General features: G+C 38.1%; 2 protein-coding genes and 1 long non-coding RNA gene across 4 annotated transcripts; 1 reads left to right on the top strand and 2 right to left on the bottom strand.

The window, feature by feature from the left end:
• Positions 1-2,298: 2,298 nt before the first annotated feature.
• LOC111394037 lies at positions 2,299-4,174 on the bottom strand. Its single transcript, XR_002702539.1, has 4 exons — positions 3,240-4,174; positions 3,073-3,163; positions 2,519-2,981; positions 2,299-2,430 (listed from the first exon to the last, which is right to left on the bottom strand). It is a non-coding gene; the product is annotated as an uncharacterized LOC111394037 (long non-coding RNA).
• A 1,922-nt stretch (positions 4,175-6,096) lies between these two features.
• On the top strand, positions 6,097-7,627 carry LOC111393206 (structure-specific endonuclease subunit SLX1 homolog). Its single transcript, XM_023018629.1, has 3 exons — positions 6,097-6,467; positions 6,566-6,704; positions 7,420-7,627. The coding sequence occupies exons 1-3, from the start codon at positions 6,268-6,270 to the stop codon at positions 7,564-7,566; spliced, it is 486 nt and encodes a 161-aa protein (XP_022874397.1). The 5' UTR covers positions 6,097-6,267; the 3' UTR covers positions 7,567-7,627.
• An 804-nt stretch (positions 7,628-8,431) lies between these two features.
• Positions 8,432-11,718, bottom strand: LOC111393204 (CBL-interacting protein kinase 2-like). Of its 2 annotated transcripts, XM_023018627.1 has the most exons (3): positions 11,506-11,718; positions 10,374-10,622; positions 8,432-10,292 (listed from the first exon to the last, which is right to left on the bottom strand). In XM_023018627.1, exon 3 carries the CDS (start codon positions 10,274-10,276, stop codon positions 8,822-8,824), a length of 1,455 nt encoding a protein of 484 aa, XP_022874395.1. In that variant the 5' UTR covers positions 10,277-10,292; positions 10,374-10,622; positions 11,506-11,718; the 3' UTR covers positions 8,432-8,821. The 2 variants fall into 2 exon arrangements, with proteins under 2 accessions (XP_022874395.1, XP_022874396.1); XM_023018628.1 differs by lacking the exon at positions 10,374-10,622.
• Between the last annotated feature and the right edge of the window lie 1,245 nt (positions 11,719-12,963).

The raw sequence follows: 12,963 nt of genomic DNA, 5'->3' as shown, positions 1-12,963 counted from the left end.
TTCTGATTCCACCTATAATGATTTCTTCTGTTGATGAAGTGAATTATCTGATTGAACTGAACAATAAGCACACGACTCCTCTTTGCGTGACTTTAGTAAGGAAGGATGTCGTCGAATATGAACAAGTAGACTCGCGATGTGGGGATCACAATGCTAATGATTTTTGGGATACGGTAGAGATAACTTGTGAAGATGATGTGGTTATTCCAGAGATAGTTGCACACAGAATTCCCTCCGCTGCTCGTGACAACGAGAATGAAAATGCAAACACTTTTACAAACGAGGACTTGATTGGTTTATCCCGACAGAGACATGAGTGGGGTGGCACCTCGGGGCTAGATCGAGTGGACCGTCCTCTAACTCCTCACATGTGGTTCCTGATAATGAGGATTTGTATGTCGAGTAACTGTTTGAAACGAAGAAATAGTTGCAAGAAGCCGTGCACCTAATTGCACTGAAATATAACTTCGAGTTTAGAGTGAAAAAATCGAATAGGTCATTGTTGACACTATCATGCGTAAATGATAGTTGCAGTTGGTGTTTGTGAGCAACTAAGATGGACACAAATGAGTGCTTTGTAATTCGCAAATATACACGAGAACATACTTGTGAAGTGGGAGTTTGTCGCAATGATCGCAGGCAAGCCCGAGCTTGGTTTATTGGTCGACAGATAATGCACAAGTATTAGGATCCACGGACAATCTACAGACCATCGGATATCATTAACGATGTTCGTCGAGAGTACGGAGTAGTCATGAGCTACCAGAAGGCCTGGAAGGCCAAAGAATGCGCATTGGAGGATTTAATGGGCTCGGTAGAGGAAAGCTATGCTAAATTGGCCAGATATTGTCATAATATGGAGAAAACTAATCCTAGCTCGACATTTTTTATTGAGACGGAGGCCGATAACTGCTTCAAATTTTTCTTTATGACTCTTGGACAATGCATTCGGGGATTTCGAAGTGCTATGCGAACCCTAATTCTAGCCGACAGTACAACTCTGAAATCCAAATACCAAGGCCAGTTGATTATTGCTACATGTCAAGATGCCAACATTCAAATTTACTCTCTTGCATTCGGCATACTTGATAACAAGAATGATATGTCGATGCGTTGGTTCTTCACAAAGCTAAGAGAAGTTATTGGAGAAGTCGAGGACCTTACATTTTCACCGATCGAGGACAGTCTATAATAAATAGTATTGCTGAAATTTTTCCCGATGCATATCATGGGTATTGCATGTACCATATACAAGGCAACTTGAAGACTAGGTATCGGGACAAAGGCATCATTTCATTGTTTAGGAGAGCGGCCAAAACTTACAGTATTGAAGAGTGTAATAGGTACATGATTGAAATAGGAAGCAAATCATTCCCGGCATGGGACTATTTAACGAAAATGGGGATTGAACATTGGGCGCGCTCATATTAACCAGGACGTCGATACAACATGATGACGTCAAACAACGTCGAGTCTCTCAATGCATTATTTAAGAGGGATCGAGAGTTACCCATTCTCGTACTGATTGAGAATATCCGTACGAAACTGCAGCAGTGGTTTCACGATCGACGTGCGGGATCACATAATTGCACAACCGTGCTAGTCCCAGCACAAGAGGTAAAGTTCTTCAAGGCTGCAGATGCTACGAGAAAGTTAAATGTCGAAAAACCACTAGACGAGTCGCGCTTCTCTGTGAAATGTGCATGTCATACGATATATATGGTAGATTTAAGTGATGAAACATGCACTTGTAAATAATTTCAGTTAGAGAGTTTTCCGTGTGAGCAGGCAGTTGCGGTGGCTATGTTTCGAGGATTTGCAGCGAGACCATTGTGGTCTCCTTATTACACTGCTGAAAACTGGAGAGTTGCGTATGTTGAAACCATATTTCCGCTTTCAAACGAAGCCGAGTGGGAAGTTCTCGATCATATTCGCCCGTTCAATACATTGTCGCCACCTCTCATTAAACCACGTGATATTGGACGTCCAAGTACTTCTAGAATACCATCTACTGGAGAGTTTTCCCGACCGCGTAGGTGTAGCAGGTGCAAATCAGTAGGACATACTCGTCAATTTTGTACAAGTCAGGTTCCCCTAAATGACAGTTAGAGCATTTTGTATTTCCATTGAAATGAAAAGTATTTACATTGAAATGAATAATATTTACATTGAAATAAATAGTATTTATATTGAAATAAATAGTATTTACATTGAAATAAACAGTATTTACATGAATAATCACAAAAAATAATTACAAATATTAAGTACAAAAAATATTTACAAATAATTTATGGATCACAATTAAATTCATATAAATCACACGCTAACTTATTTCGCCAATTCTGTATCCATGATTGGTTGATTCCATCAACCTTATGTGCTATACTAAAAAATTCTATGTATTTGATTGCGAAAATCCCACAATCGCCCCTGCAAATGAACAAATATGTGTTAGTTCGGTTCCAATTACGTAAGAATTGATTACTAAATTTAAAAAAAAAAGATTACAAAAACTTACGATATAGACTGTCTAGTCGTCGTCATGTCCCGCACGATGGCTAGTTTGTCATCCCAGACAAGCCCGCATGTCTAGCCATCATAGGAACAATCACAGTCATCAGCTCTAAGATCTGCTCGAGCTGTCCCTGTGTCAGATATGAATAATCGGGGTTGTACACATATATCGTCGAATCAGTGAAAACGATCTCCAGTGCAATACAGTGTCGATTCGTGATAACTGGAATGTACAAATGCGTACAACCCTTCCATGACTTTTCCCCAACACTCGGTGACGGCCCGATGATCCACTTGAGCATATACGCTGGAAGCACGTACTCGTTACCTAGAAGCTGGAGGGACAGATACTCAATAGTAACGGTACGGAAGAACTCGGTGTTCAGTATAATGCGGCTAGGCTTGTGAAATGATTTTGGATATCTCTTAACTCGATCGCGCAACAAGTCCATGGCCATGTCTATGTGCTACATTAAGGAAAACAAAGACATAAATACTTATTTCATTTACCAAATTAAACATAACGTATATAAAAAGTAACATTAACACTTCACTTACATCGTAGACGAGCCAAGCCCCCTAAGTGGTGATATCATGGAACCACTTGCATGCGTCAAATATCGTCCTTCCGACTATCATGTGTGTGGCTCTGAAAATAAAATAGAAAAAACGTTAAACGAAGCATATATGAGTAATTCTAATCTACTAAATCATACAATACTTACCCGGGCAACATTCTTCGCCACTCAGCCTCGAATGCTTCCCACTTCGCATGGTTGACCTCTCGAAACAGATTGGGGTACGTCCCATCGACGAACCTCCTCCTCTTCGCCTCAGCCGTGAAGGAAGAGACGACGTACTGTGACAGCACTCTCGGTCTCTTGCCGACCACTGTCTCCGGCATGTCAACAACACGCTTTTTTGCCTGATACACTGCCACCTCCTCCACCCCAAGGCTCGCCACATCCTCCATCCCCTCATCTGCCGATCCAACATCTGCCTTCGTCTCCGTCCCTGACGGAGCCACTCCCACATCTGCCACCGTCTCCGTCCCCGACGGGGCCACTCCCTCATCTGCCTCCGTCTCCCTCCCCGACGGGCCCCCCTCCTCTGTCACTACTCCCGTCCCATCGCGCTCTACGGATAAAATAAACGAGTCTCATGCATCGTCATCATGTATGTATGACTGTCGGAGACCCCCATCTCTATCACCCCATCCCTATCACCCTCTCGATCACCCTCTCGATCACCGTCTCCGTCAACTCATCGCCTACCGGCTATATCACCCCTAAGTGTTGCAATCTCATTCGACAAACCTTCGACCCTTCCTACCAACTGTCGTCCCAGATCATCAACCCTCTCTATCATCTCTCGACGCAGCCCGTCGACCTGCCCCTCTATAAATCTGCTTAGACGAGCGTACAGATCATCAAAATAGTGCCCTGACTACGTGCGGGAGATCCACGTGAGAGGTCTTTGGACGGGGGAGGCAGAGGAGATGCTTTCAACGACGAAGGAGATGCCGTCGGCGGCATCTCTGGCGGAGGATGAGATGCTGTCGGCGGCATCTCCGGCGGAGGTGGTGATGCCCTCGACGGAGGTGATCGTCGATCAACTGGATCACGCTCCTATACAAGCAACAACATTACAAATTATTAACTTCATCCGTAAATGCTAACTCATATAAAACGGTAATCAATAGATTTTATTTAATTCGCTCACCCAATCTCAGTCGTGGATTGGATCAGACATATGGTCGTCTTCGGTGTGCGAACGCCTAATTTACGCACAAGACCCTGAGCCTCCTCCTCCATCGATGGGGTCAACTCAGTTATGACTTCAGGCTGACATATTAATATTTGAACTAGTTAACGATCATGCAATCAGATGTTAAATCACGCACAATATAAATTACAAATGTATAATACTCACCCTAGGGTCGTCCAGAATAGCCGATAACTGTTTCCCAATGGGACATCCCTCCGATCAGATCCTCTCCAATGGTGCATCTGAGGGTAGTATGTCTCCCCTCGCCTCGCAAATCGGGCACCCAATATGGGGACGGCCTCATACGCCGAGATCTGCAACACATACAGTTATTATATATAAATTCAATACGAAAATAATTTTAACATTTATTATCTTAACCATTTACCTGCACCGCTAGGGGCAATCCATAGGTGTCGTACTATTTTGGGCCGACTGTTCCAGGGGTAATCAATAAGTGTCGTACTATTTTGGGCCGACTGTTAGTCGGTTTGACAGTCGGCCAAACCGACTAACAGTCGGCCCACACCGACTACAGTAGGTATTGGGCCAACTGTTAAGCCGGCCCAATACTACTGCTACCCGACTGTTAACAGTCGGGTTTCAGCCAGCAGCCGGCCTTCTTCACGCTTTCTCGTCGGAAAATCACCATTTCCGACGAGGAAAGCTTCCATATTCAAGCAACCGATATTTTTTTAGACTACATAAATCCTATTTTACTAATATAAACAAATAAATATTGAAAAAATCTCCAAAATCTAAATATTAAATCAACCAATGGTAACTTACCTTCACTAGATGTCGCCGTCGATAGATCAACCTTGTTCTGACCAGTTTTGTGATTTTCAGTTTTGTGAGAGTCGATTTTGTGAGAGTTGGTTTTTGTGAGGGGTATTTTGGGATTTTAAACTTTAAATTCGATTTTTTTTTTATTTACGAAAAGGGGTCAAAGGTTACTTTGAAAATAGTATCGATTTATCCGGTCATTTCCTATAATTTCCTCAAACTTTTGTGGTAAAACATAGTACAATTGCCAGAGATATTTTTTGCACATATATTCAAAGGACCATTACATCCTCCAATTCAGAATTCGATTGCCAGAAATACCATTCCATTCATAACTATAAATTATTTTCATTAATTGTTGCATTTAAGGGTAGAATAGGAATGCAAATGTCTTTGGTGCATGTCCCAATATATTGTACCGTAGAGAACTGAACAAGTGGACGAAATGGAGAAGAATTTATTAAAGTAACAATGAGAACCAGTTTTTCTACAATAAGAACATGTTTACGTGTGAAACGCAGGCCATTAGAATGAACTACTTGCCATTCTCTCTTTTTAAGGTAGTGTAGAGATAATTACTAAACCTTAGGTCCTATTTGGGAGTGATTTTTCATCAAAAAAATTGATTTTTTGATCTTTATTTCATTATTACAGTCGTAATTTTTGATTTATTTTCTCACAAGTGGTCTGCCTTTTTTCCTAACAATCAAAAAATCAATTCTCAAAATCCCTATTGAATGACCCCTAATTATCACCCTACTTTTGAAATGAAATCTCCTTCTTTATTATTTTTCATTTTTTTAAATTAGTCTAGGTTAAGTAGCCCAAATGCTGACACACTGAGGCCCAATTAATGAATTTTGAGAATTGATTTTTTCACAGTTAGATGAAAGGTAGGGACATCTGTGAGAGAAGAAGTAAAAAATTATGATTAAAATAACGAAATAACGATCAAAAAATCAATTTTTTGGAGTAAAAAATCACTCACAAACACCCCTGTACGATTTCAAATTTTCTCAAAAAATTTGAAAGCTCCTCGAGAAAATAAAAGAAATATCCAACAATTGCAACGGTCGAATTTGTGCTGCTTTAAATGATGAATTGAATCGGATAGAGAGAAATTTTCCAACAATTGTAGAGGTGAGATATGTGTTGTTCATAAGGGTTAATTGAATCGGAGAGAGGGAGAGATACAGAGAGATGAGAAAAAGTAAGGGGCAAAAGCAAATCCATAAAACCCTAATTTCTGTAGAAGAAAATGTTAAAGTCGAAAGATCAATCATAGACCAGCAATATGAGGGAGGGAAAGAAGGAGAAGAAGACGGAGAAGGGTCAAGATTCTTCGCATGCTATCTGCTTACATCACTCTGCCCCCGTTTCAAAGGCCACACCTACATCGGGTGAATTTCTGTACAGGCTTATGATTATTCTTTATAATTGTAGTTATTCTGAATTTTTACCCAAGAAGCAATAATTACATATGTGGCAAATATGGCAGGTTCACAGTGAATCCTCGGCGTAGAATAAGGCAGCACAATGGTGAAATTAGGAGCGGCGCATGGAGGACCAAGAAGAAGCGCCCCTGGGAGATGGCTTTGTGCATCTATGGCTTCCCTACTAATGTCGCCGCTCTTCAGGTTGTTATTATTTCTTAATTCCTTCGTTATTCTTTTTTCCCCTTCAAATATTTAGGTTATATACTTTTTGTCATGAATTATGCCATCAGTATATCAGCTCTTGATAAAGATGTTTAGGTTTTTAATAAGTTGAATGTACATTTATGGTGATGACAAGTGCTAAGAACTCAATTAAATACTTAGAAGCTCAGAGCAGACAAATGTATTGACATCAAGTTTCACCATAGCCATCCATTTATGAAAATTATGCAGTACTAGGACTTTGAAAAATTAAATTTGTGAAAGGCACGACCAAATTTAAATGAATAAATGAGTTCGTATCTAAGAGCACAAGCTGCTACGACGAAAGACAGATGACAAACGAACTTGGAGGCATATGCTGATGTGCATCAAAATTTGTATTTTGTTTCCATTACGAAAATATTTCCGGGGACATTTCAATTGGGAAATCTGTCGATATTTAGGCCAACTCAATGATATAGCAATGTTTTGTAATCTTGACCGTGCTTCTCGAGAATACTGAAATCAAAACCTCAAATTTTGTGATAATGGGTCCCAAACATTTTACTCTGGAAAGACATGATTAATTAATTGACTCGTAGTTAGGAGTCTTGATGCTATCTGCGAATACATATAAAAGGTCGTAAATTTGGAAGTTTATCTTCCTGCTTATTGAAGATGTACCCAAGTAATTGTAGATTTTTTAACCTTGCAGTTTGAGTGGGCATGGCAACACCCAGTAGAATCTCTGGCAGTTAGGAAAGCGGCTACGGCTTTTAAATCCCTTTCTGGAATTACCAACAAAATTAAATTAGCATACACAATGCTTACGCTTCCTGCCTGGAATAGGTATGAATTATGATTTAATGTTTCTGCTTGTGAGAGGATCATGATTTGATTTAACCGAGATAAGTTTCAAAGATTCGACATTTTTACTCGTTTTTTTTTTTTTATATATAGAAGAAACCCGTCATGAACGTAGTTGTTCAGAAATTAGTTGGATGGGACAGCAGAGAAACTCCCCAATTGAAACATCATCTGTAACTACCGGCTCATATAATATTGCCGGTGGCATTGTGGATGGGCACGTGTTGAGATTGGTAGAAGAAGCTACAACAGAGCTGATGTACCATCCACTGGAGAATCAATCAACAACTGCCTTAGTTGCTGACGAAGATCCAATCTTGATGAAGAGTCCAAGAGTTAATTATGAAGTTGAGGTTATAGATGTTTTCACACCATCACCTTGCTACAGGGCCAGTTCTGGCAGAAAGAAGAGAAGACCAAATGTATATCCTGAAATAATTGATTTGACAGATTCTCCTATATGTCTTTAGTTTAGGGGTTTCGGTCTGTAAACCAAAATAAAATACAACTGAGTAAACCAAAATAAGGTGGTGGGAGTAAAAAGAAACATTGGCCATGCGTATTAAGAGAGATTGGTTATTTGTATCATGTGATTGAAATGTTCTTTTCTTTTCTTTTCTTTTCTCTTCTCTCTCTTTTTGACTGATCACATGATTCAAAATATGCTGTCTAGATTGAGCCAACAAGGATCCCTTTATTTAGGAGGGGTTATAGGGTAGTAGTGACCCACGGAAGACACATTAGCACAAAATGTTTGGGATTTTTTGGAGTTCTTGGTAGCCATGTATCCATTTGTCCCCAAGCAATTTATGAGTTGCTGTTACCATCAACGAAAAGGTGTAGGAGAAAGACCTTAAGAGTTCAAGGCATAAAGTAGTTTTACATTCAATACAGCTCCACGTCTACAAATTGAATCGCGTACAACTTTATGTATGATACTGTACGACATAGGGCAAGGTTCAAGCTTCTGCTGTGCCCAACATGAGAACGGATAACTAATGCTCAACGGAACTAATAGACCTTTAAAACGAACTAAGAAACAAAGGTCATGAAGCTCTAATTTGTGCATTTCACTAAAAGCCTTAGCCTCCTAATGTAGTTTCAAGATGTACCTGCGGATATATACATCCATGATATGAAAAACATGATACCACTAAACACACATTATGTATTTAAGTTGGACTTGTTACATACAGCGACGGAGGAAAAATCTGGTGCTAATCAACAAAAGAATTGGCAAAGACAGATAATCAAGGTATTTGTTCCTGCAGCAGTAGCTGCTGTTGTAGCAGATCTTGCTGCTGCTGTGGATGATGTGATTGCCGGTCCTGTTCAAGTGGCTGTTGCCGATGCTCATATGGAGACTCGTGTGGTGCCTGTGGAGGTTGATCACATTGCCAAGCCCAAACAATGTCTTGAAGACCTGGTCTTACGCCCTCATCTAATACCTTCTTATATTCCAGAGTATCTCCATTTGATTTATTCACCTCAACCAAGTGAAAACATGGAGTGAGCTCAAAAATCTCTGCTTCAATTGACAAAATCCCCTTCCTACCTTCTTTGGTCCCTTCAAACTTGAACAACCCTCTGTCCTTTTTACTTACCTTCAACTTCAAACGCTTGGCGAGTTCTTCGAGCTTGGTGATGATGGTAGAAGCTGGTTTCGAGGAAACGAATCTAGTTTCTTTCCTTGCACAAGGTTCCTCAAACAATCTAGACAGATCAAATCCAGCTGACAAGGAAATGATATCAAATGCATTCAAATTTGAAAGCCTGTTAAATTCTTGATCATCGTCAGCCGCTGTGCTACTGCTTTCCAATGAACCAGAAGCCGCAGCTGTACTAGATGAACCAGTTGCACTGCTTTCCGCATCATGTTTTGTAGATTTAGAGTTCATTCCTCTTTTGAACCAAGAGTTGTCCTTAATTCTTGCAATTGATATTCTAGTGTTTGGATTTGGATCTAATATTCGTGAAAGTAGCCTTCGTACCTCTTGTGGAAACCAACTCGGGCATCTGAATTCTGCTTTGCCAATCTTCCTATACATTTCCATCAAATTTGAATCATGAAACGGAAGATAACCAGCCAATAAAACAAACAAGATCACCCCACATGACCAGATATCGGCTTTGGCCCCTTCATAGCCTTTCCTGTTAATCACTTCCGGAGCAACATAGGCAGGAGTCCCACAAGTGGTGTGTAGGAGTCCGTCTTGGCGCTTTGATTCAGCAAGTGCACTTAAACCAAAATCAGAAATTTTCAGATTTTCATTCTCATCTAACAGCAAATTTTCAGGTTTCAAATCTCGATGATAGACACCCCTGCTATGGCAGAAATCAACAGCATTTATTAACTGCATGAAATACTTTCGTGCAACATCCTCCTTAAGCTTACCCTTGGCTACCTTGTTAAAAAGCTCACCTCCTTTAGCATATTCAATCACGAAATAAATCTTAGTTTTCGTAGCCATGACTTCATAAAGATGCACGATATTAGGATGACGGACCAATCTCATAACAGATATTTCTCTCTTGATCTGTGCAATGAGCCCAACTCTCATAACCTTCTCCTTGTCTATTACTTTAATGGCCACACCTTGCCCTGTATTGATACTCCTAGCATAGTAAACCTTGGCAAATGTGCCTTGGCCTAATAACCTCCCTAATTCATATCTTTGCATCAATACACTAACTTTATGATCCATATCAAATCTACAAAACCTAAAACAAAAATATTACTCTCTTTCCTTCACCCCAATAGTAATTAACACAAAATGTAGGAATGAGTTAATGCGAATTAACCATCGTCACGTAGGTCACGTGTCAACATGATTGGCATTTTACGACTTGTTGGCCCTTTTTGCAGTCTCGAATAAAAAGAATGTGAACTGCGGCCTATACCATTGGTCTCATCAAGGACAAAAAGAGGAAGCTTGTTTAAGGCCAAAACCTTGCAAACATCAGAGCAAGATCTACAATTTCTCAAGCACATATTTCAGCATTCCCTGGCTTCTCTCTTTGGAGATCAACACAGAAAATGCCAAAGAAGTTCTGTAACAATTGAATAAGATTTAGTACACTTTTGCACAAGTGACAGAATTGAACTACATAATCTGGTCTATACCAAGCCAAAGGTTGAATCTTTTTAAGTAATTTTTTGAGAAGTCAACAGTGATGAAGCCTATTTAAACTTCCTATCATAATTGTTGGCAACATCAAGGGTAAAAACAAATACTAGAATTTATGGGTTTCATACTCATTTCTATCACGAAATATTTTAATAAATATCAACATATAAACTGATATAAATAGAAACTACATACATAAATCAAATAAACGAACATATTTCAAACACTAAACAGTTCAGAAAGCCAGGATCCTCAATAGATACCTTATGTGGTGAAGAAAATTGGATAGCCGTTAGCTCATAATTTCTTATGCTTTTATTTTTCTTCATTTATTTTCTGATATATCCTACTAAAGCGTGATTGCCAATGGCCTATTGACCAGCCTGTAATCATCTAGGTATTTTCAGAACTAAGATTCAAATGTTAATTACAATTTCCGGGAAAAAGTAGCTATTACCCAAATTTCTAATAATATTCCAGAAAACCGAAGTTCCAACTTTCCATAGATTAAACAAGATGTCTACTAAAATGTATCATCGAAAAAAAAAATTAAAAAATCCCTATATTAAAACGCCATATTCAAGATTACAAATTGATAATATTCCAGAATACTGATTCAGCAATAAGCAAAATAAACCCAAGAGAAAATACTAAAACATTAACAGAATCAAAATTTTAAGGAAACAAATAAACAAGAAACGGAAAGATTTTAATCCATATTAAGATTCAGATAACAACACAAAAGAAAACAATCCCACAAAATCTCTATTAATAATAAATAAAAAGAGCTGAGATTTAGCTATTACCTTCTGGTTTTTCTCTCAACAGACAGAGAAAGATTCAAAGAGTTTGTTAAGAAATTGTGTGATGGGTAAATAAACTAAAACAAGTCTCTTCGCCTTGAGAATGATCTTTCTTGATTCAGAAAGAGAGAGGATTCAGGAAGAAAGAGAGAGGAGAAAGAAGGTCAAAAGTTTATTTGAATACATCAAGAGAAAGAAAGGTAAAAAATGTTATACGAATACATCAACATGTGTATATATATCTCTATGGCTCCACTCGTAAAATAATGAAACATCTAGAGATCATTTCCAGCCCATCGTAACCAACGATTAGTTTTACTCTGTTTTTTACTTTCTTGTTAATTTTCTTCCTTTGATTTAGCTAAAAATAAAAATTTTATAAAAATTTATTAAATATATAGCCCACCTACGTTTGAGCTCCATTCTTTGAAAGAAATATATTTTTAAATATTATTTTGACATAATTTCAAACACAAATTCTTTAATAAAATAATATTACACGTAAATCTAAAAATTTTCCTTATTTTTGAATCACATATTTTCTATCAATACACTATTAAAAAATGCATTCTTATGAAAAGAATAGGGCTCAAATAAAGTTAATAAAAATGATAAATTCTATAGAAATTATAGTTGAAGTGAATTTGAGAAAAAGTGCATTTCAAACAGTAAGGACCAAATTGGAGCTTCAAATAATACCCATTATTCTTATTTTTAAGCATGCGTAGCCAAAAAAAAATTGCGAGGGTGGAGTCATGGGCCCATAGATTTTAAATTTAAAGCCAGGGTCAGCATTGAACCATGGTCAATTTTTTGATATATGTTTACTACGTGCCACTCACATTTATCACGAGCCTTTAAAACCTAGTTTGACGAGGAAGAGTGATTCACGATGTCACACGCAACAGGTCTAACTTGTCGCCCTGAGTTGCCCCATCAATATTGAAAACTTGTCCTTAGAACTTTATATTTGACCCTTTGTTTCAGCCCCATTTTAAGGGGAAACAATATTTATTTTTCGTTAGTGATTTTTTGGAGAATGTATGAATAAAAAATAAGAAATATTTTTGATTTATGTGTAAGATTATTTTATTGAAGTGCGTATCGTTAAAAATGAATTTTAAGAAAATATATTTTCAAAAAAATGGGCCTCATATAAAAATACGTGATAACTCTAATGATAAAGGATTTTGCTATTTGTATATCACTTTTTACCACTTTACTGATAGAAAAGTGTGTCGAAAAAAATTTATTGGTTGAAAAAACGACTTATTTTTATTTTTATTTAAATGTCCAATGACATGATGGTATTTTGTTAAAGAAGATGTTAAATAGGATGTACACCAAACATGATTGAATAATAATACTCTCTCTGTTTCATTTATATAAGCTGATTTTGATTTTCACGCAAGTTAAGAAATCTTATTTAATGTATTGAAAAAGTAATTTTTGCCAAAAACT

The sequence above is a fragment of the Olea europaea genome, chromosome 4 (genome assembly GCF_002742605.1).
Source record: "Olea europaea var. sylvestris chromosome 4, O_europaea_v1, whole genome shotgun sequence".
Classification (NCBI taxonomy): Eukaryota; Viridiplantae; Streptophyta; class Magnoliopsida; order Lamiales; family Oleaceae; genus Olea; species Olea europaea.
This window is presented reverse-complemented; position numbering and strand designations above follow the sequence as displayed.